At 40.5% G+C, this 22,459-nt stretch overlaps 1 protein-coding gene and 1 pseudogene across 1 annotated transcript in view; one reads left to right on the top strand and one right to left on the bottom strand.

Annotated features, from left to right (window-relative positions):
* The window catches only part of DCUN1D4 (defective in cullin neddylation 1 domain containing 4), a 73,295-nt gene that overhangs the window by 18,078 nt on the left and 32,758 nt on the right, over window positions 1-22,459 (top strand). Inside the window, 4 exon segments of the mRNA XM_030818947.1 lie at window positions 1,758-1,828; window positions 1,991-2,030; window positions 12,606-12,720; window positions 16,118-16,209. Coding sequence (XP_030674807.1) covers window positions 1,758-1,828; window positions 1,991-2,030; window positions 12,606-12,720; window positions 16,118-16,209 — 318 coding nt within the window.
* On the bottom strand, window positions 3,413-3,912 carry LOC105738268 (annotated as a pseudogene).

Genomic DNA, 22,459 nt, shown 5'->3' with positions numbered 1-22,459 from the left:
AGTTTTTGCTTTTTGTTTTTTGGGGGGCCCAAGAGTTTAACTTCATATTTTAAGGTGATAATGGAATGTATCATTTGTCTTCCTATATTTAAGCTGAGAGAGTACAAAAAGGGGGCTATGGCTTGGTAGTAGATGGGGTGGAGGTGCAAGAGTTGGATGTTCAAGCTCCTCAGCACCTCTTGCTGGTCCTGAGAGGCCTCTTGGTGGCGAGAGGGCTGTTGGTTCTAGCTTCTACCACTGTTCACATTTAATAAATATAAATGTAAATAAATAAGTATATAATACACATACTTTTCTAAACCTCTGTGCAGTCGTATTTAGATGAAGAATCCAGATTCTGAGCCACATTATGTCATCATTTACCTTAAGCATGGCTAGGCTATTTGGATGCTAAGCAATTCAAGCATGTCTATATTGGAGGGCCATTTAGAGCTTGAGGCCCTGCTCTGGCTGTCTCTCAGCACAAAACGCTGGTTTTTGGGACCATTCTAGATGGCTATGACTGTGAACAGTGCACATGCACATGTATGTATACAGGTATGGCCTGCTGTTCCTGACACTGCATGTGAATGTTAGGGGCTGTGCTTCTGCCAGCCCCTCTGCCCTGCAGACCTACTCAGAACTGGATGCCCAACAAGCTTTAGAAGAGAAAGTAAAGCTCTCTAACTGTGAACAGGGAGGCCAGCTTGCTTTCAGGGTTCAGAGTAGCAGCCCAGAGGATCCAGCCCAAGCACAGACACCTGATATTGTAGCACCTGCTCTTTGGATCTGTTCTTTGGATCTGAAACGTGTCCTAAATAAAATGTTTCAGTAAAGGGAGCTTTTTTTCTTTCTTTCTTTTTGTCAGAATGGTATAACTTGGAGAGTTACAATATCATTTCATGGTCATTTTCATACTAACCTTTAATAAGAAAGAAGGAACTAATGTAAATCCTGATATTTTATGAAAATACTTCCAGTGGTGCTTATATATGAAATTATTAATAAACTTTCAGCTTACATTTTTATTGCCTAATATATATGCAAACATACTTTACTTGAAGTTGAGGCTGTGCGTGGTGGCCCACACCTTTAATCCCAACATTTTGGGAGGCTGAGGCGGGAGGATCACTTGAACCCAGGAGTTCAAGACCAGCCTGGGAAACATAGAAAGACCCTGTCTCTACAAGAAAAAAGAAAAATTAGCTGCGCATGATGGTGCACACTAGTAGTCCCAGCTACCATGCAGGCTCAGGCAGATCACTTGAGCCTGGGAGGCTGAGGCTGCAGTGAACCATGATTGCACCACTGCACTTCAGCCTGGGCAACATAGTGAGATCCTGTCTCAAAAAAAAGGAAAAGAAGAAATAAATACTAATGTTGAGATGCTTTTCTATCATTTTCTTGCCATGAGCTTACTTTATTGTACCAGTAATTCTAGGGAAGAGAGGGGAAAGTGAACATTTCATTTGAGACTTATCTTTCTATTAAGTTCAAGTTCACTGCTGGCAGGATTTTACAACTACTGAAGTACTTTTTGTTTTACCTTAGAATTCACATGAAAATTTCATGAACTTTAACATTTGGTTGGGAATTTAACTTTATTGTCAGACTATTTCTAGGAGGTAGGTCACTAATTGCATGTTTTTAAAAAACTTTAGTGTCAAATTAATTGAGATAGTATTTAATTATATCAAAACATTTGTTTATTTTCTGAGTTTGTTTTTTTACGGTGTTGGAAATAAATGACGCTGACATTTTCCGTTTTTCTTTTCAAGATTTTCAGCTGAACTCTCATCTCTCAACACTGGCAAATATTCATAAGATCTACCACACCCTTAATAAGCTGGTAAGTCATTCTTTTAAAGACAAAATTACCAACCGTTTGAAGTAGTCATTTTGTGTAAGTGTATTTGATAAAAATTTAGATTCTAGATATTAGGATATCAGTTGTTTATGAAAATGCTAACAGTATGTGATTTCTTGGTAATAACGAACATCTTTCTTTCAGAACCTAACAGAAGACATTGGCCAAGACGATCACCAAACAGGTATCTGTAAATGCTGGCACTACTTAATTTTAAATAACTTCTTAATATAAAATTAGGAAAGAGAAATACTAGCTATGAATGCGCTGTGTTGTCATAATGTACACCATTAACAAATTGTTCCTTGGCTGAGGTTGTTTTTCAGGGAGTAATGAAGGCAGCCATGTTATAGCTTCTTCCCAGTAGGAAATCTCTTCTGGGAGCACTTTTTAATGCCTCTAAAAAGGCTCGGGATTCTCTTATAGTTTCAAGATACCATTTTTTTCTCTACTGCAGTATTTTCATTTATACTAAAAAGGTGCTACAGTAATGCAGTTTGAAAGGTAGTCCACAAATATTTGAGAAATTGAGCTGAAAAATGATTTAATATGGTGTGTATGTGTGTGTGTGCATGCACATTTGTGTGTATGTATGTGTTCATAGTTACTAAAGATTTAGGAATCAGAAAATTGAAGCTTGATTAGTATAAGTTATCCTCTAACCCTGTGGTTCTCAGAGTTTAGCTGGCATTATAATCACCTGTGGGAAGGCCTTGTTTAAAGTACAGATGTTAGGTTCTACCCCAGAGTTTCTGGTTCTGTAGACTTGGGGTGGGGCCCTAGAGCTTGCTCCTATGTGATGCTATGGAGCTGGTCTGGAGACCATACTTTGAGAACCACTTCTCTCAACTGTTAGTAATCATAAAGTCCAGAAACTTGCATTTGATCTATAGTTACTAAATTCCCAGCAAAAATTATTAAAACACATTTTAAAGTTTTTGAAAATGGCCATAGTAATAGATGAATTGAAATTTGTCTTAGTCTGGGCTGCTATAACAAAAATACCTTAAACTGGGTAGTCTATAAACAATAGAATGTGATTGTTCATGGTTCTGGAGACTGGGAAGTTTAAGGTGAAGGCACCAGCAGATCCTGTGTCTGGTGAGGGTCTGTTCCTCACTGAAGGTGCCTCTTGCTCACTGCATCTTAACATGGCAGAAGGGGCAGGCAGCTCCCTCAGGCCTCTTTCATAAGGGCACTAATTCCATTAATGAGGGCTCTACCTTCCTGACCTAATTGCCTCCCAACTCTACCTCTTAATACCAGCAGACTGGGGATTAGGTTTCAGCATGTAAATTATGGAGGGACACAAACATTCAGGCCATAGCAGTGCTTGTTGGGGAATTTTGAATAGCACAAAAGAAAATAGAGTGAAAAGTGACAGTCGTCTTTTAGACGGCTATTTAGACATCTATTTAGATGACTAAATAGAGTGAAAAGTGACAGCTGTCACTTTCTGCCAGCACACAGTTTAACATTGGTTCTTTCAGACTTTTTTTCAAAGCAAAAACTCTTTATTTTTAAGAAAAAGGTATGATTTCTCATTTTCTATTCTTAGCAGAAGTTTTAATTCTTTCCAGTGGATCCCAAACCTCCTGAACCTCTTTCAGTGTCATCCAAAGCTTCGAACTTCTATTTCTGGATAAAGAATTTGTTCACAAATGAACTGCAGTTCAATCACCTTTTTTGACTTCAGACTTTTCTTTGCCAAAATTAAACAGTACAGCACCAGCATTTCCTCTGTAATCTTCCTTTATGATACCACCTCCTACATCTATAAAGTGTTTTGCAGCCAAGCCAGTGTGGAGCTACTCTTCTACAACACCTGGAAAGAGGAGCTATCTAAATGTCTGTTCACAAGAGCTTTCTCCATAGGTGGTATTGTATCATCTTAGGCACTGTACAGGTCATAGCCTGCAGCCTGTGCAGACCCTCAGGTCAGGCCGTGGTATGCTTGGAAAGCTGGGCAAGGCAGAGCTGCATGCTGACCTCCTCCACAGACCAGAGAGCTTGCTGGGGGAAATGGCAGGTATCTCTTTAGAGAAGGGCATGGCAGAACGAGAAGGTGAGCGAAGGAGGGAATGAGAGGGTGCAGGATCCGTTCTCACATTTGTATGCATACATGTATGTTTATAGTCATGGTTTTTAATTTAGCATTGGTGATATCATACTGTACATGTTATAGTGTGTTTTTCTTTTACATTTAATGGTGCATTTTGGGGACTGTTGAGATTTAGGACTGTCCCTACCTTCTCCTCTAAATTGGTTCAGAATCAATTGAAAATTAGGTGTAAGATGGAGACTGAAGTAACAGTGTTTTTGGAAAACACAACTTAGATGTGCAGCAAGAATGCACAGGACTTTAAGCATTTCACCTGAATCACTGTCACAACTAGATAAGCACAAGCAAGCATACCTGCTGACCCTTCACACCCTGCACTATGACAGTGGAAGTGTTCATACTCTTTCAGCTTGCTCCACTGGCAGGCACATCTGAAAGGGAGTTCAGAGGGGTTGGGCTCTCTGCTCATTTCGGGCTCTCTGCTCAGTTCAGTCTCTCAGTGCTTAGATCAGGCACTCCTTCTTCTAGGGAAAGGAGTGAGACAGGGAGGCAGAGAATGCGCTAGGAGTGTCTAGGAGTTCAGGGGTACTAAGGGCCCCTTCACCTGATCCTTCCATATCAGTAAATATAGATCAACTCAAGGACAGTCAAAAACAATTTATTTAATAATTTTAAAAGCAGTATATTTGCATGGTTTTGAAAGAATTATTGAAAAAATATAAAATAAAAAGTAAAGATTTCTGTCCCAGTTTATCACCCCTAGCTTCCATCCTCCACTAGTAGTCCACGTTTGACTTTCCAGAGGTAACTTAAGTTTCTTCTGTTTGTTAACCAAATGATGATGATGATGATGATGTATTTTTTCCTTAAATACAAGTGTACATTTATATTTGCCGCTTTTTCACTCAGTATATCCTCGAGATCTTTTCATATTAACACATTTATAAAGCATCTGCTTTCTTTTTTAATGGCCGTGTAATTTTCTAATCCATGGATATTTTATAATATGTTTCTTCAGCCTCCTGTTGATTTATGTACACTTACGCTAATGTGTTTAACTTTTAGCCACCACCAATAATGCAGGAATATAACTTTTGGACCAGTTTTAATAGTCCTGAACTTTTGAATTAGATAAGTATTGTTACTATAGTAATTTTGCATGTAAATATTTAACCCAAAGTGTGGCAGCTGAAATTCAGTTAAACAAAAGTATACTTGGACTCATGCCTCCACTTTTGCCTTGGTTACAGTGGATATGTCCAATACTGGGAGTACTTTTCATGGGATTCTTGGGGTGTTGCTTCGCCAACCGGAAACTTCTGTGGCTGGTGGCACCTTCTGCCTGAGTATTGCCTGTGTCTGCTGGGCTCCTTCCACCCACTTGGCCAGGCAGGCTGCACTCCGCTCGCGCTACCGGCCTGGATCCCACACCTGCCAAGTGCGAGTTAGGCACGGAGCAGCGAGCGATGTGTGGGTGAGCGAGCACCCGCTCCAATCACTGCACACAGCGAGGCACGCTGGCTGCTGCAGTGGGGCAGGTAGCTCCAGGTGCCAGCACAGGCGCCAGTACAGGCACCAGCTCTGTGCGAGGCTGCAGCTGAACCAGATGTACTGCATGTGGCTTCCACTGCGGGCACCTGCACCTGGATGAGGAGAACAAGGTGGCACCCGGAAGCTTGGAGACACCAGGAACCATAGAACCCCAAAGAGGGTGTCACAGCGCTGGCTCAAGGAGCGCATAGGTCTGGGCTCCTCAGAGGGCTGCAGCTCTTCTCTCTTCACCGCCCACAATGTGGCAAATGGCAAGGGATGTGTTTCAGCCCTGTTTGTGTTACAGCTCTTTTAGTCCTGCCATTTGGCGGATCCTGAGTTTTTGTCCCGCATCCAGGAAGAATGAGATATGCAGACAACTGGAGGGTGAGCAAGGTGTAGAGGAGCCTCATTGAGTGGCAGAACAGTTCTCAGCTGACCCAAAGTGGGTAGCTCTTTTCTGCAGGCAGGTGCTCCCGACATCCTATGCAGCCCTCAGTGGAGAGGAGACCTGGAGTGAGTAGCTCCTATCTGCAGGCAGGTTGTCCTGTCCTCTGCCTGAGTCTGGCAGACTGAGGTTTTTAATGGGCTTCAGAGGGGAGAAAGCACGTGCTGATTGGTCCATGGGCGGCCATGAGCTGGCCTGGAAAAAGCACCATAAGTTCTCACTCTAGTCCCTGGAACTGGCAGCCCAGCCTCCAGGCCTCAGGCCATTCCAGGCTTGAAGTTGGGCATTTACCGGGGACCCACCCCTTTCTGCCCAGAAGCCTGCTTCCTGATGCCATTAACCTGCCATCCATGGTGCTCACGGTGCTCAGGTTGTTCGTGCCAAGGGGCACCTGCAGGTCTGTGCCAAGCTGCTTTCAGCCCCCCCTCGGCCTCCCCCTCATGCTTGTTGGTGCCCAAAGTTTGAAGGGGGCTGAGGTGGCAGGGGGCTTGTGTGTCAGCGTTGCCCCAAGCATGTGCACACCTGGTCAGGTCACGACAGTGCTTGGGCTCAGCCTCAACTTTACTCTGATTGGACAAGGCACCAGGAGTGGGGAGATGCCAGGAAGTGGGAGTAGTCACTTTTGAGGCTGTGGGGGCAGGGGGCCTTCCCAGTCCTTGAGAGTGCAGGGATGCCTGGGTCCGCAGCCGTGGCTGGGCGAATGCAGCTGTGCCTGGGAGGGCGAAACTCCTGCCCCCACAGCTTAGAATGGGGTGGAGCTCCTGCCTGTTCCCAGCTCCGTGGAGTGTGCAGCCCCTGCTGCTCCTCCCCTACTGCAGCCCACCTCATGGCAGTGATTGCTCCAGATGGGCTGCTGCTGCCATCAGTATGACATGCTGGTTTATTGCCTGGTACCTTGTAAGTGCCCAGTCAGTGTCAGTTAGTGTTAGTAATTTCTTGGAGTAGTCAACTTCATTAACATTTCCCAACTGGTTACAGCATCCCTTGTGATTCCTGTACCCAACAGAGTATACTTTAAAAACTGAGCAACATAAAATCTGTGATGTTCAGAAATCTGAGATAGTTGAGTCATTGTAGTACTTCTTTGAGTCTCTCAGCCTAACAATAGTCTGGGCAATGCTACTGTGTGTGGAAGAGCCAAACCTAAGTCACAGAGGTCAGATATCTTCCTGCTCTGCCTCCTCTCACACCTTTCTTTTGTGTGTCCCAGTCTTCCTCCCACCAAAAGGAAAAAGAGAGAATGAATTAGTGGCTACTCTTGGAGAAATAGCACAAAATAGGAGTGAATTTTAAAAAGCCAATCAGACTGGGTGTGGTGGCTCACGCCTGTAATCCCAGGACTTTGAGAGGCTGAGGCTGGTGGATCACAAGGTCAGGAGTTCAAGACCAGCCTGGCCAACATGGTGAAACCCTGTATCTACTAAAAATACAAAAATTAGCTGGGCATGGTGGTGCATGCCTATAATCTCAGCTACTCAGGAGGCTGAGGCAGGAGAATTGCTTGAACCTGGACCCAGGGGGCCGAGGTTGCCGTGGGCTGAGCTCACGCCACTGCACTCCAGCCTAGGCTACAGAGGGAGACTCCATCTCAGAAAAAAAAAAAAAAAAAAAAAAACCAATCAGAGAGGACAAAAAATAAAAAAAAAATAAAAAAATAAATGAGTAAGGATGATGATGATAGATGTCGGAAGTATTTAGAGAGAGGAAAAAATTCTTTTGTCTTTCACAGTTCAATGATCTGTTCAAGAAAATGAAATAAAAATATTAGCTACTGGTAAGATATCTTAAGAGGCAATCTATTTATCAACTTAAATTACTGTATCTTTGTGACATTGTTCAATGAAAAGTGAAGTGAAATAGCTATATAAAAAGTACTGAAGTGGCAGAATGAGCTCTGTAAAATGTTAATAAGTGAAACAAGGCTATGATACAGTCAGCTCACTAAAATGAAACATGAGACAGTGAGATTTTTGTATTGGCACATCTATTTGTATTAAGTTTGGAGAAGTAAAAAATATTCTGTAATTTTGTAAACCTCTTGTACTCTTTTTTACTTGAGGACCACAAAGCAGAAAAATTAAAAAAACAAAGGAAGTGAAGCACAGACTTAGGCACTATTTGTTAAGAATAATGTGCTACGTAATTAAATTATTATGAAAATAGCAAGCTGGATAGACGATAAAGGGCCTTTAGTCTGAACCAGGTGAACTCAAGTTGCCCTTTAAAATGGACTTTCTGTCATAAATACCAGGATAGACCTGTTGAAAAAATGTTGGCAGTATTTCTGATTAATGTGGGAAGAAAAGCTGTATTCATTGACTGATTTATTTGAAATCAGATGGGGTCAGTTAAAAAATATTTAATTTGTTCTCTTGAAACACTGAACCTAAAAGAAATGGACCTGAACTTAAATAATAATCTTTGGGCAAAAATTGCCCACAATTTTGATTGCTTTCGTAAGTGTCATGTAAACACCAGAACATTAAGAAAGAGCTTCTAATGATAGGAGGATTGATTTCAGATTCACTAAAACATCAGCCTTAATATCTTGCTTCTACCTCTAATGCCAGATGTTCGTACCTAAGTAAGTACTTTAAAATGGTTAAAATAGCTCATTTTCTGAAGCAGATAAATATTCCATAACATTCTTGTTTATATTATTTGTATGTTTTTTGTAGTTTAAAGATAAACTTGTAAAGTCAAGTAATACAACTCATACAAGTTCTAAGTCGGTGAAGTCTAAATTTAATGATACAAATAAAGACAAATTTGTAGAAATTATTTATATTTAAGTATTTTTATCATAAAAAAATCAGAGTTATTTTAAGAAGCAAACATTCCTTGAATATGTCTTTTAAAAAAATCCTATCTGCCAAGAAACTTAAAGTTAACTGTTTGTTTTAGTGACAAATGGGGAAAAAATCTGAAATGATGGTGTTTTATTTACTCATAGGTGTTTTAAGTCTCTGGAAATGTACTTTTTTTTTTTTAGAAGAATCTGATTTATACATGTTTTAGGAGCATTTATTCAACGAATATTTACTGAGAGTCTACCGTATGACTCAGTAATAGATGTATCTTATTATTACTGTAATGAGATACTGTATTAGCTGCTGAGTGTGCACAAGTGAAAGAAACAGGACCCCGCAAAGCAGTATGTGCCTTTGTACGTGCACTTGAGAAATCCTAGTTGTTGCTCTTGCTTAGTTGGGATCCCTGCAACCATTGGGGGAGCAGGTTTGGGGCAAACAGACTTGAATTGGGTGTTCTCTGTGCGTTTTGTTGATTTAGTTCATGTTGTCAAATTACTATTTTAAGTAAAGTTGTTTTCCTAAGCATTAAAAAGTTGCTTTTTTGGTAGCCTGAATGGGTTCCAGGGTGGCTCTGCCTTGACCAAATGTGCTGTGTGGTCCTAAGTCAATTCCCTTCCCTTTCCTGGATCTGAGTTTGCCTCATCCTCCTTGTGAGCCAGCTGTGTGACAGTCAGTGAGTCAGTGCCTGAACTAGGATGGCTGTTGGGGCAGGTGGATAGACACACTTTCTTTGTGAAAAATGACCCCTTAACTGTCACTTGCTTATACTGATGATTAGAGTGGAGAGATTAAAAAAAAAAAATCATGCCTCTTAGTTAGGAGATAAAAATTTTAATAAATGACAGAATCACTTGCCAATCTGGGATGATTTGGGTCTCAGAAATGAGTAAGTTTTCCACAGACACAAGAAAAAGTATTTGTGAAACTTTTAATAGAAAGCATTTATCAATAAGAAAGAAACATAAGAGAAAGCTGAAAATGTTAGTTAACATATGATGTTTGTGTATTTACCAAAAACATGCTAATCTTGACAGGTAGGATTCAGTGGAAACCAAATGTTGTACAGTGTGTGTCTAGGAAGAAGCAGGTGGTAGAGGAGCTAATGAATGAACTTTTGTTGGTGAATATTGGTGTAGACGTTATTTTAAACAGTGTTCCTCTTCTTATGGATTGAGGAGATAAGTGCATTTTCTTCTGTGTTTTGCACATGTGGAAGGGGAGGGGTTACTGCTAGATCGGAAGCTAAGAACCAAACCGTGACTGCTATTGGAAGAAAATGTCTTTTCTTCCTGAATATACATCTAAGGAGGGAGAAGCCGGCCTTGAGGATCAGGACAGACTCTTCATTTCTGGGCAGTATAACAGGCTTTACAGCTGAGCAGGGCATACTTTTTCATTCTGCAAGCCCTGCCCTAGGGCATTAATAGATATGAATAAACCTTTGTTTTTGTATGTTGGCAGTCTGCAGAAGCTTGGGTCACTGCAATTCTTTGGACATTTTAGTATACTTTAGTGGTGTTTGTGAACCAGGGCAGCATTTTACAGGGAAGATGAATGGGGTGTGTGGGGTGGTGGGCAGCACTCCCCCTGACTCTTTCTTTTCCATTTCACATTGCTGGTATGGGAAGAGCGATATGGGGGTGCCTAGTGTCTCTGAAGAGCCCTCTACTCCAATCCTTGGAACGAAAGAGCCTGGTTGGTTCCCCAGGAATGGTGGCTGAGGGTCATCTGTTTAGGCCTGAACTGGTTTTATGCTGAAGGAGCAGGCAGGATCCTTGAGCCTGGGCACTGTCCAAGACTGGGGTCTGGGAAGGACCCTCATCTGGGCCAGAGTCCCGATTTATAATGGAAAAGGTGCTTTAAACTGGTATGTTGCTGAAGCATGTCACCCTAGGAACTTACCACAGTGATAGAAGCCTAGATATGAACTGGGATTTAGGTTTCAGCTCTGATCATGGCTCTTAGCAGGGTTGTGACTGTTGGCTAATGACAGCTCTCTCTGCCTTCAGAGCAGGTATCTGGAAAGAGCTATTCACATTCACTGTGTCCACTTCCTCACCTCATGTCTGTCGTCTCTCCACAGCCCGCTGCAATCTGGCCTGCACTCCCACCAATCCATGGACACTGTACTTGATTGCTAAATCTCATGTGTACCTTCACTCCTTACCTGAGTTGATCTCCGTGCTGCAATTGAACACTCCCTTCTCAAAGCATGCTCTCCTCCTTTGGCTTCCAGGACATGACACTCTCCGGGATTTCCTCCCTGCCTAGGTTTTACCTTCTTTTCCCAGGGCTCTGTCCTTAGTTCTCTGCTTCTATGGCCTCATAGAGGTGGCAGCAAATGGTAGCTGAGAGCTTGGGCTTTGCCGCTGGGCTGCTTGGGTTCATACCTTGGCTTTACGTGCTGCTTTCCAGCTATCACTTAATCTCTCTCTGCTTTGGTTTCCCTGTTTGTTAAAATATGATACATGCTGGTGAATCGTGTCCTGAGAGTTCAGTGAATGCTGAAGGCCGCCATGAGCTCAGTGCGCATGTCTCCTTCCGTGGTGCTGCTGGGAAGCGATTTCTTTATTTCAGCAACACCCGAACACAGCACTTGGCGCCTAAGCTCTTAATGAATGGATATTTTTTCCTTCATAAAACTCCTGAGAGGTAGCTATCTAACAATTCTCATTCTTCAAATGGTGAATGAGAGACCCTAAGTAGGTTAGTGACTGATAGAACCACATAGCTGAAGAACTGGAACTCACTCATTGACTGCAGATCATTCAGTCCCCAGCACCCTTCACGCTCTCCTGTCCTCATCACTCCCTGAGAGCCCTGGGCCTTCAACCAAGGGCTTGTGCAAGGAGGAAAGGCATGGGGTTCAGAATTCACCACTTCTCACTCCTGAGACCTCAGGAGGTCAGTGGAATGCCTAAGCCTTAGGTTTCCCTGTCTGTTAAGTAGAAATAATTTTCTTTGCCCTGCCTGTCATTCATGATTATTGTGGGAACAAAATGACATAATATATTTGAGGGCACTTGTACCAAGATGGGGTATTTTAATCATCTTATAGTTGTCTTGTAATTTATAATTTAAGACGGCCTGAAGCAAGACTGCCCGGATTCGAATCCTGGCTTTGCCGTTTGCCTAAACCCCCTCCGCTTCCGTTTTCTTATCTGCATAAGGCAATAATAGTTCTTTCCTCATGGAAACTGTGAACCTAATGCAAGTGTTAAGAACAGGGCGTGGTTCAAAGTAAGACCTCAATAAGTGTTCAGTGGCTATTCTTATCTGTTATTACATTTTAGTATCAGACAATTACCAAATGAAAGTTATGTTTCCTAACTGAAAACCCTGACTGAACGTGGCAAAATCTTCCAGTGGCAGAAACAAACAAAATTGTGGACATTTTGCTCAAGGTCATGTCAGACTTCTGCTTAAAAAACCCCAAATCCTGTTTTTTTTTTAATCAGATATCTCTTGAAGCTTAAGACTGCTGGGACTGATGTGCCTACGTGTATTTTAAAGTCAGGGTTACTTGTTGAGCTGACCTTGTTTCATGAAGTGTGTACATGAGATAGCACTGCAGTGCGTTTTGAGAGAACATTGACGTATAAGAGAAACAGAAAGGTTAGATGACTTAGATTAGTATTTTGGGAGAGTAAACTGAAATTATAATAACTTCTATTTCTGGTGTGATTTGGGTTGATGGAAGTATTAACTTATTTGTGTCATCGCTAGGTTTATTTCTTGACCATAACATTTTTTCAAAAAGGAACTAAAAGCCCATCTTTTCTTTACCATGTAAATTATTTACAATACAAGCTGTGGAAGTGTTTAAATTAGCAGTACTGTTCTTTGGAAGTACAGAGTTAGGATGTAGCATACCTTAATTTTGTGCTCTTTGAATTTGTTTTGTAGGAAGTCTGCGGTCTTGCAGTTCTTCAGACTGCTTTAATAAAGTGATGCCACCAAGGAAAAAGAGAAGACCTGCCTCTGGAGATGATTTATCTGCCAAGAAAAGTAGACATGATAGGTATGATGTAGAGACAGTAGATCAGAATCAGTGATACATATGTCGAAGATGCACATTTCTACCTAATTTAGTGTGGGTCTTCTAAGTGTGCAAATGCCAAGTGGAATGGGCTTTGCCAGTGGATTTTTCAAAGTGTAATTATTTAATTGTGTTTATTTTGTGTTTTAGTTTAAAAACATAAAAACAAATTAGGTAATTTGAATTCTTAGAAGTTAAAGTTTTATCTTAATCCATTGATCGCCGAAAACTTGTGCAGAGTTGATTTCTTTCCTTTTAAAGCCTTGCTGTCTGTGCCTGCTGAGGACCACAGAATTGGTCTCTTGTTCTTTAAGCGGGTCTCACTCATTCACTTCAACCACAGAGCTGGAGAGATCTGCCTGTACTTAATGGTCTGTGCCTACCAAGAATATCAGCCAAGCTGAGGTTTATTCTCACATGGGTGAGAATTCGATAGAACTGTGAAAGCAAGACTCTTTAAATTGCTTCTCTTTTAGATAAGTGAACTTATTAATTTTGGTAACTCCAAGCGCCTGTTAGATTCGTTTATTTCAGACATCTTTATTGTTTCACCCACAGTTTAGTAAGTAGTTTTTTCTTCCTTGTTTTAGAAACGATGAACGAATATCGTTGTCTAGTCTTTTCTACCTTTCTCCATCTTTCCCCATTCTGGCTTTGTGGGTCACATCACTAATGGGCCAGAATTTCCACATCTATTAATCCAGGGAATTTAAGTGAGATTTTTCTGTTTCTTTCTTGCTGTGATTCTTTGTATACTACAACTCAGAGGAGTAAGAAAGACTCTGAAAATGTAAAAATAATATCATTGTTTATATCTCAAATGAATAGAAAATATTATCTAAAAGAAGATAGTAGTGATTTAGAAAATAATCACCAGCAATCTTTAGGCCAGTGATTTTTCAACTTTACAAAGGCAGGCTACTTTGATACTTTTTTGGTGGTGTGGGTGTTATTATCAGAATTGTTAAATTCTAACAATCATATAACACTTTGTGACTTTATAGCACTTAGTATTTTCTCACCATAGTCTAATAAAATATAGTATGATAAAGCCAGATTTGAAACTGGCAGTGTAGTTGCAGTTTCTGAGTTTCATTCTTGGCCTTTCTTTTTTAAACAACTTTATTTACATACCATAAAGTTCATCCATTTTAAGTGTACAGTTTAGTGATTTTTATTAAGTTAACTGAGTTGTACACATCATCACTACAAAGCAGTTATAGAACATTTCCATTATCCCAATAAGATCCCTAATGCCCATTCAGTCACTCCCAGCCCCAGACAACCACTAATCTACTTTGTCTCGACAGATTTCCCTTTTATGGATATGGTCTTTGTGTCTCGCTTCTTTCATTAAGCATGATGTTTTTGAGATTCTTGCATGAAATAGCATATATCAGTATATCATTCTTTTTATTTGCTGAATGGTATTCCATTGTATGCTCTTGGTTCTTTTTTATGTATTTTTGAATAATTCATATATTATAGTGTCTCCAAGTTATTGACCATTTACAGGCTTCGAGCTGAGATAGGAATGCCTGGGCCCAGAATTAGAACATATCTATTTGAACACTTGGCTGGTATCCGCTTTTGTTTCTAGATGGTATGGCTACCTTTTATAGAAGAAATACAAAACTGCTGGTTTGCAGTTTCAGTAACCTGACACCTTATTATAACCATGTTCTTTTTTTGGTGTTAAAACCCAGACTAATCAGAGGTATATACTGATAGTCAGGTGAGTGTCTAGGTCATGAATCAATGTTCAATAAAAAAGAATTATACCAAATGTCCAACAATGATAGACTGGATCAAGAAAATGTGACACATATACACCATGGAATACTATGCAGCCATAAAAAATGATGAGTTCATGTCCTTTGTAGGGACATGGAGGAAGCTGGAGACCATCATTCTCAGCAAACTATCGCAAGGACAAAAAACCAAACACCGCATGTTCTCACTCGTAGGTGGGAATTGAACAATGAGAACACATGGACACAGGAAGGGGAACATCACTCACTGGGGCCTGTTGTCTGGTCCCCCAGGAGGGGGGAGGGATAGCATTAGGAGATATACCTAATGTTAAATGATGAGTTAATGAGTGCAGCAGACCAACATGGCACATGTATACATATGTAACAAACCTGCACGTTGTGCACATGTACCCTAAAACTTAGTATAATACAAAAAAAAAAAAAAAAGGATTATAGAGTTGACTGTTGAGCAATACAAGTTTAAACTGCACAAGTCTACTTCTGTGGTTTTTTTTCAGCCAAACAGAGATGGAGAATATACTATTGAGGGATGTGAAACCCCACCTGTATGGAGCACTGACTTTTGGTATACACGGGTCTTCCAGGGCTGACTGGGGGACTTGAGTATGTGCAGATTTCGGTATAGGTGGGGGTCCTGGAACCAGTCCCCTGCATATACTGGGGAATTACCAAATATTATTTTCATATTCTTACATACTATGAAAATAAAAACTGTATTTATAAATGCTTATATACACCACTAGGTAATTTATATATAAGGGATACAAAAACGTATATACTTGTAATTTTTATATCCAGATCATCATTTTAAAGCTATTGCCTCCTCTTCCCTCTCCATGTAGCGAGTATCACCTTCCTCCCCCTGGTTATTATGAAGTATGTCATTTTTGTGGAAGGTCACAGTTGCAACAGGAGGCTGCTGTGCTTCCTGATTCAGTTCTCCAGTTTATGCTGGGCTGTCCACAAGGCTAGAATTAGAAGAAAAAGGCAGAAGCTGGATTCTCTATACTTCTGTCTCCTGAGGTTTCTAAGGTTATACTAATTAAGAAACCACCCAAGGGATATTGTCTTTGTCAACCTTACATCAAAGTTTATTTTTTTCCCGGAAGCTTGGACATGATTTGATGTTTCTTTTTATTTGCTTAGTGTTCTCTTGAGTTGTCTAATATTGAGAGATTCTTCCTTAGACTGTGTTCTGTGCCCAGCCTAACTTGTAAGACAGAAGTCAGACATGAGTTGTAGGCTACATTAATAAATGTAGGCAAGACATTTCTTGCCATATCTCACCATTATTTTGTAGTTAGTTCTGGCTAGTGAGGTAGAAGGGAGTATATCAAATACCTTTTCTCTTCAGTTCTTACTGATTATTTGTTAATCAGAGAAAAACTTGTATTAAGTGCTTACCACTTCTATATTAGGAGTGACTGTGTTTAAACACTGTAGTTAAAAGCTGAAGCCTGCAAATGCAGGAAATAAAATGTTTAAAATATACTTAAAATTCCGATTGAATAGATGTCTGGTTTGGGTAAAAGAATATAAATTATCTGCTACTTAAAAGAACTCAGTATCTTTAAATAACTTAAAACTGTTTTTTCAATTTCCAGCATGTATAGAAAATATGATTCAACTAGAATAAAGACTGAAGAAGAAGCCTTTTCAAGTAAAAGGTGTTTGGAATGGTTCTATGAATATGCAGGTAGGTAATCATTTTTATCATCTAAGACTGATCCTTATCACATTAAGGAGTACCTTAGAGATGATTAAAAAATTTAAAAATGCATACATTTCAAATTTGGGTGTGTGTGTGTGTGTGTGTCCCTGTTAGAGAGAGGGAGAGGGACATAGCTGTAACAAATCACCAAATGGCCTATTTTATAGCCAGCAGCTAAGCCAAATAATTCAGAACACTAGAAAGGAACTGAAAAGATGAAATGACTTGGGAGAAATACTTTGGATTGCTAGGAAACCTATTTGGAATGCTGATAATGGGTGATTATTTGGTCAAAGCACCTGTGTTAAAATAAGCTTTGCTGCTTTGAACCCTTACTTAGTGCAGTGAAATTTCTTTATATTAAGTGTTTCTATTCGGAAAGATCATTTGGCATAAAATGTTTGTTTTGTCACTGAAAATGTCTTAAATTTAGTCTTTCTTTTTGCAACTTACTATAATTGGTTGGATAATATAATTTTGCAACCTGGGGCTTATTTGTTATTGTGGCTTTGTGTGGTGTAAAAGAGAAAAAGAAAAAATTTTCAAACAAGCTCAAGCTGAAGGCTCTTTTACCTTTCTTCTTTCTCACCATATTTCAGGCTCTTTTATAACTTATCAACTGGCTATTCTATCAACCTTCAAACCAATTTTCCTGTCATCTCTTCTCCAGACAACCTGCCATGTACCACTGTTGTCTTATTTTTTTAAAACTAAGCTGAGCAGATCACACATACATTCCTTAACAACCCCAGCCACTCCCCTCCAATCCCAACCCTATCTCCTGGCCAGAAAAATCCCTGCTATCTGCAGGGTAAAAGACAGTGAACTCCCTGTGCTTTTGCCTGAAATGATTTTCTCCGCTTTTCCATCTGACATGCTCTTACAACTTTTAAACCCTTAATTACCTTAGTAGCCTTTTCTGAACTTCCACAGGATAGTGTTTATAACTTGTTATAACTTGTTTTGGTTCCCTTTTATTGGTATCAAAATGAGGAATTCCCCCTGTAGCCTGATCTGGCTATTTTTCTCCTATTCCCACCCAACCCTTTTTGTGATAAGAGCCTTGCCCCTGTTGGCCACAGAGATTGGTCTAGGTGTCTGGCACATAACCCAGGCCAGGCCAGTCAGAAAAATCTTCACAGGGCTTTTCAGATTGAAGCTGGGAGGATCATGTCTTTCTCTTCTGGTGGAGGACTTGAGAGGTTATAGTTCAGATTCCTGTAGTTCTTCTTTGGACTTTTGTGAGCTACCCCAACATCTTTCTAATGGATTCTCTGTCATTCCTTTAATGAGTTTGATCTGGATTTTGTTTGCGGGGCATGGACACTAGTGCAGACACATGGATGCTGTTAGCATTTGTCTGTTTTCATGTTTACAGACAAATTAAACATGAATTTGTTTGATTCATTGAACCCGAATCTCTTGGAAACCTTTAGAATTTCTAGTAAAAGTGATTGACAGCTGGGCATGGTGGCTCACGTCTGAAATCCCAGCACTTTGGGAGGCCAAGGCAGGAGGATTGCCTGAGTTCAGGAGTTCGAGACCAGCCTGGGCAACACGGTGAAACCCCGTCTCTACTAAAATACAAAAAACTAGCTGGGCGTGGTGACATGCACCTGTAATCCCTGCTACTCAGGAGGCTGAGGCAGGAGAATCACTTGAACCTGGGAGGCAGAGGTTGCAGTGAGCCTAGATTGTGCCAGCCTGGGCAACAGAGCAAGACTCCGTCTCCAGAAAACAAAAGTAATTGACACTGTACCAGATATTCTGTAAATAGGTTCTGAATGAATGAAGAGCATTCTCATATTCTTATCACGTTGATTATGAAGATCTCTTGCTTTCCTATATTGATTCACATTTATTGTTATGAAAATGTTTTATAAGAAGGGAATTTTAAAGAAAAAGTACACTTAATCCCATCACCATAGCATAGTTATTCTGATTTCTTGATGTACCTTCCTTTATAAGCAAATACAGATTTTTTCATAATATAAGCCAAGAAAATAGCAAGGTATGACTTTTCTTCTTCTTTGCCTTTCTCTGACTTTAGAAAGGTGACATTTTGGACATAAAGATTAAGCTACATTATTTGAGTTCCTTGAAATCCCTGCTAAGTCGTTCGTTTTAACTCATCCCTTCAAGAAATTTGTGTAGAGGTGACTATTCCTATTTTTAGCCATCCCCTTCTTTTTCCCCCTTTTGCTATAGCTTGTCCATAGGGAAAATAACTGGCATTGGGAATAACTGAAAGCCCCATTGGCATGTGTTTTCATTTTGTGTATCTCAACCACATTAACTGAAACCGTAGGTCAGTATTAGTCAAGAAAAATGAATCGTGAGAAGAACCAGTGTGACTAACAGGTTGTGCTGTAGGATGAGTCTGTGGGAGCAGGCTGTGATGCCACAGGCCCCCTAGATACCAGCACGAAGAGGGCTTGTAAATGAAATTGAGCCATGTTCATTTTCCATAGAAGAGAGCAGGCTGGTTTGGGCTGAGGATAAATGCTGACTCCCTGCCTTTTAATCTGGAGTAGAGTGGAGTGGAGGGGCAGCGGGGGCCTGGTGTGTGATTATTTCACGTGGATGGACCTTCAGCTCTTTCCAGAATTCTCAGTTCCACTTTGTACCTTGCCCTCTGCTTTCCGTGGCTCCTGAGGCCTGAGCCCACCTCCTCCAAGTTTCTGTCTGGCCAGTTAACCCCAGTCATCCTCTGCACATTCTAGGATGCAGCTTCTCACTTTCTAAAATCTCCACCAGCTCAATTTCTGATCTCCAGAAATGTAATGAATAAACCCTTCTTCGCTGGGAGCTTTTCCTCCTGTTCTCCGGTTGTAGGTTTACTCCCTTTTGCGCTTTGGTACTTTAGCTCTCTGTGACTTTAGAAAGGATCAGCTGGGAGGTTCAGGGGAAGTGTTTATTTAGACCTTGATCTGAACCTGGAATCCCATTTTGTTTCATTAGAATGAAGACAACCAGGCTGGGCGTGGTAGCTCATGCCTGTAATCCTAACACTGGGAGGTCAAGGCGGGTGGATCATGAGATCAGGAGATTGAGACTATCCTGGCTAACACGGCAAAATCCCATCTCTACTAAAAATACAAAAAATTAGCCAGGCGTGGTGGCATGTGCCTGAGGTGCCAGCTACTCGGGAAGCTGAGGCAGGAAAATCACTTGAACCCGGGAGGCAGAGGTTGCAGTGAGCCAAGATTGCGCCACTGCACTCCAGCCTGGGCAACAGAGCGAGACTCTGTCTCAAAAAAAAAAAAAAGAATGAAGACAACCAGTTTACATAATTTATCTAATAACTTCCACTTTTTGAAATACATCTAAGAATAAGGAATTAAACCAAATACACAGGTGCCAACATTGGTTTTACAGTTATACCAAAGCTCACATACATAGGTCATAATAGTTCTACAAGTCCTGACTGTAGGCCCTTAGTCTATTTTGGGTTAAGTTCTATAGCAGAATTGTTTGGTTTACCAAAAATAAAGTCAGTCATGGAAAGTTGCAACAAATAATCAACTGGTCTCATAGCAAAGGAAGAAATGTTAAAAACTACCTAAGAGACCATGTGAGCCCCATTGGTCTCCATGATGTGGCATGGTGTAATTATGGGGCCATCATGAAAAGGTCAAATATCTTTAGTTAGGGGCCCCTGCTTAAGATGGCAGGGAAAGTGGAAGGACCACTTCTTTCTGGATTATTGTCAATATATCAGCCTTACCAGATGTACCTCCAGTATCTTGTCACCTAGGGCATTTTGTAGCTTATTATTTTAGATACAAGTAAAAAAAAAAAAAAAAGAAAAGAAAAACTTCTCTCAAACTTCACTTCTAACTTACTTTGTGTTAGCCAGTGGTGTATTTGTTAGCTTGCTTGACAGAGGTAATTACCTTAATTCTACAGGTAAATTTAGTGTAAAATACAACTAGAATCCCAACAAATCATGCGATTACAACTAGATTTAAATGTGTGCATGGGAGAGATGAGAAGAAAAGTGTTAGGGCTGGGTGCAGTTGGTCACACCTATAATTCCAACACTTTGGGAGGCTGAGGTAGGAGGATCGTTTGAGCTAAGGAGTTTGTGACCAGCCTGGGCAATATAGTAATACCCCATCTCTTAAAAGAAACTGTTAGATGGCAGGGTTATTGGTAGCATTTCAATAACGGTGATTGGCAAACTATATTTTAACCTATTCTGGATAAGATATTACTTTGACAGTCATGCCGTTGCAAATTATACTCTAAAATCTTGCTCTTCTAAAACACACAGACACATGTATTTATAAGTAGTACAGCAACACTATATAAAATTGGGAAAAAAGAAAAAGCATTAATAACTTACATAACCACTGCAAAGGATACCTCAGCAGACCTTTGTTGAGGTCTGGGGTGCAGTCAGCAGAAGCACCGTGCTCAAAGTTCATTTTCCCGTGTGGCAAACAGGCAAATAAGTAGAGAAACATTATCTTTATCGTGAACATTGACAGAAAGAGAAGGCAGTAGCCAGGTTGGAGGATGCACGAGGGGGAGAGGAAGCCGGGGAACACCCAAGCCATGTGCAGGGGCATGGCAAATGCAGGCAGCTTGCTAGGCTTAAGAATAAGTTGCACAGGGGCCGGGCGCGGTGGCTCACGCTTGTAATCCCAGCACTTTGGGAGGCCGAGGCGGGCGGATCCCGAGGTCAGGCCGAGATCATGCCACTGCACTCCAGCCTGGGTGACAGAGCGAGACTCCGTCTCAAAAAAAAAAAAAAAAAAAAAAAGAATAAGTTGCACAGGCCGGGCGCAGTGGCTCATGCCTGTAATCTCAGCACTTTGGGAGGCCGAGGCGGGCGGATCACGAGGTCAGGAGATCGAGACCATCCTGGCTAACAGGTGAAACCCTGTCTCTACTAAAAAATACAAAAAATTAGTCAGGCGTGGTGGCGGGCACCTGTAGTCCCAGCTACTCAGGAGGCTGAGGCAGGAGAATGGCATGAACCCGGCAGGCGGAGCTTGCAGTGAGCCGAGATTGCACCACTGCCCTTCAGCCTGGGCGACAGTGCCAGACCCCATTTCAAAAAATAAATAAATAAATAAAAGAATAAGTTGCACAGAAAGAGCTTTTTTAAATCAGGAAGAATAGAAACCAAAGAGAGAGGAATTTTAAAAGAATTACAAAGTAACTTTTCCCCCAGCTCTATGCAACTGCTTCTCAATAAGCCATATCAGTAGATACCAAAAAGTATCTGTTGCTAAAAAAAAACACCTCTTAACAAAATAGGAATAGATGAATATTTCCTTATCAGAATAATTATTCTTTAATCTCACAGCCTAAATGCTTTAGTAGAATGATGAAAAGAACTTTGATTCATATAAATAAACACATATGTACACTTACAATGGGATAACATAAAATGTATTAATATTAGCTGAGAAGAATGAAGTAAATGTATGGGTACTGTCACAGGAAGATTACCAGACACAGTCAGTGAAAAAGGCAATGTGTAGAATTACAAGTACCTCACAAACCCATGTGTGTAGATGAACAAATTTGAAAACTGCATTTTAGTATATATTTGCCCATATATAGCAAAAAGGTCCAGGAGCATACATGTCTATCTGATAAAGAAAGGGAGAAGGCAACTTTCTTTTTTTACTGTTTATTTTACTCTGTATCTTCTCTATTTGAATTTTTTATCATCTGAATGAATTGATGTATAGTGTGTCTAATACACACATGAATGTGCACATGTGGATATATGCACTCTCAAACCAAAGAAAGCAGGCAATATATGTATGAGAAAATGCTAAATGTCCTATTTGAGTCAAGAATGAGATAAGAATGTCCACTCTCACTACTCTTACTTGCCATTGCTTTGGAAGCTACTAGCCACTGCTGTTAGACAAGAGAAAGAAACAAGGAATGTAAATATTGGGAAGGAGGAGAGAGAAATGATCATTGCAGATGAAATGATTAAATTATTTTATACTTGGAAGGCCAAAGAGAATTGCCTGGGCAAACTTAGAAACACTAAATAAACATGTTTATATATTCCATGTATATACAGTTCTATAGATGGCTTATTTTGGGAAGTGTTGTTAAAGAAGCTCTTTAATAAATAGTTGTCTCTGCAGAGTAGGGAGGAGTTAGAGGGGACAACTTCACTTTTGGAACATCTTTATTTTTTATTTTCAAATGAAACTTTGTATCATGTTTATGTATTAATGTACAAAACTAAAATATTATT

This window comes from Nomascus leucogenys, chromosome 9 (assembly GCF_006542625.1).
Source record: "Nomascus leucogenys isolate Asia chromosome 9, Asia_NLE_v1, whole genome shotgun sequence".
Taxonomy (NCBI): domain Eukaryota; kingdom Metazoa; phylum Chordata; class Mammalia; order Primates; family Hylobatidae; genus Nomascus; species Nomascus leucogenys.
Note: the sequence above shows the minus strand (reverse complement) of the source record. Positions and strands in the feature narration are given on the sequence as shown.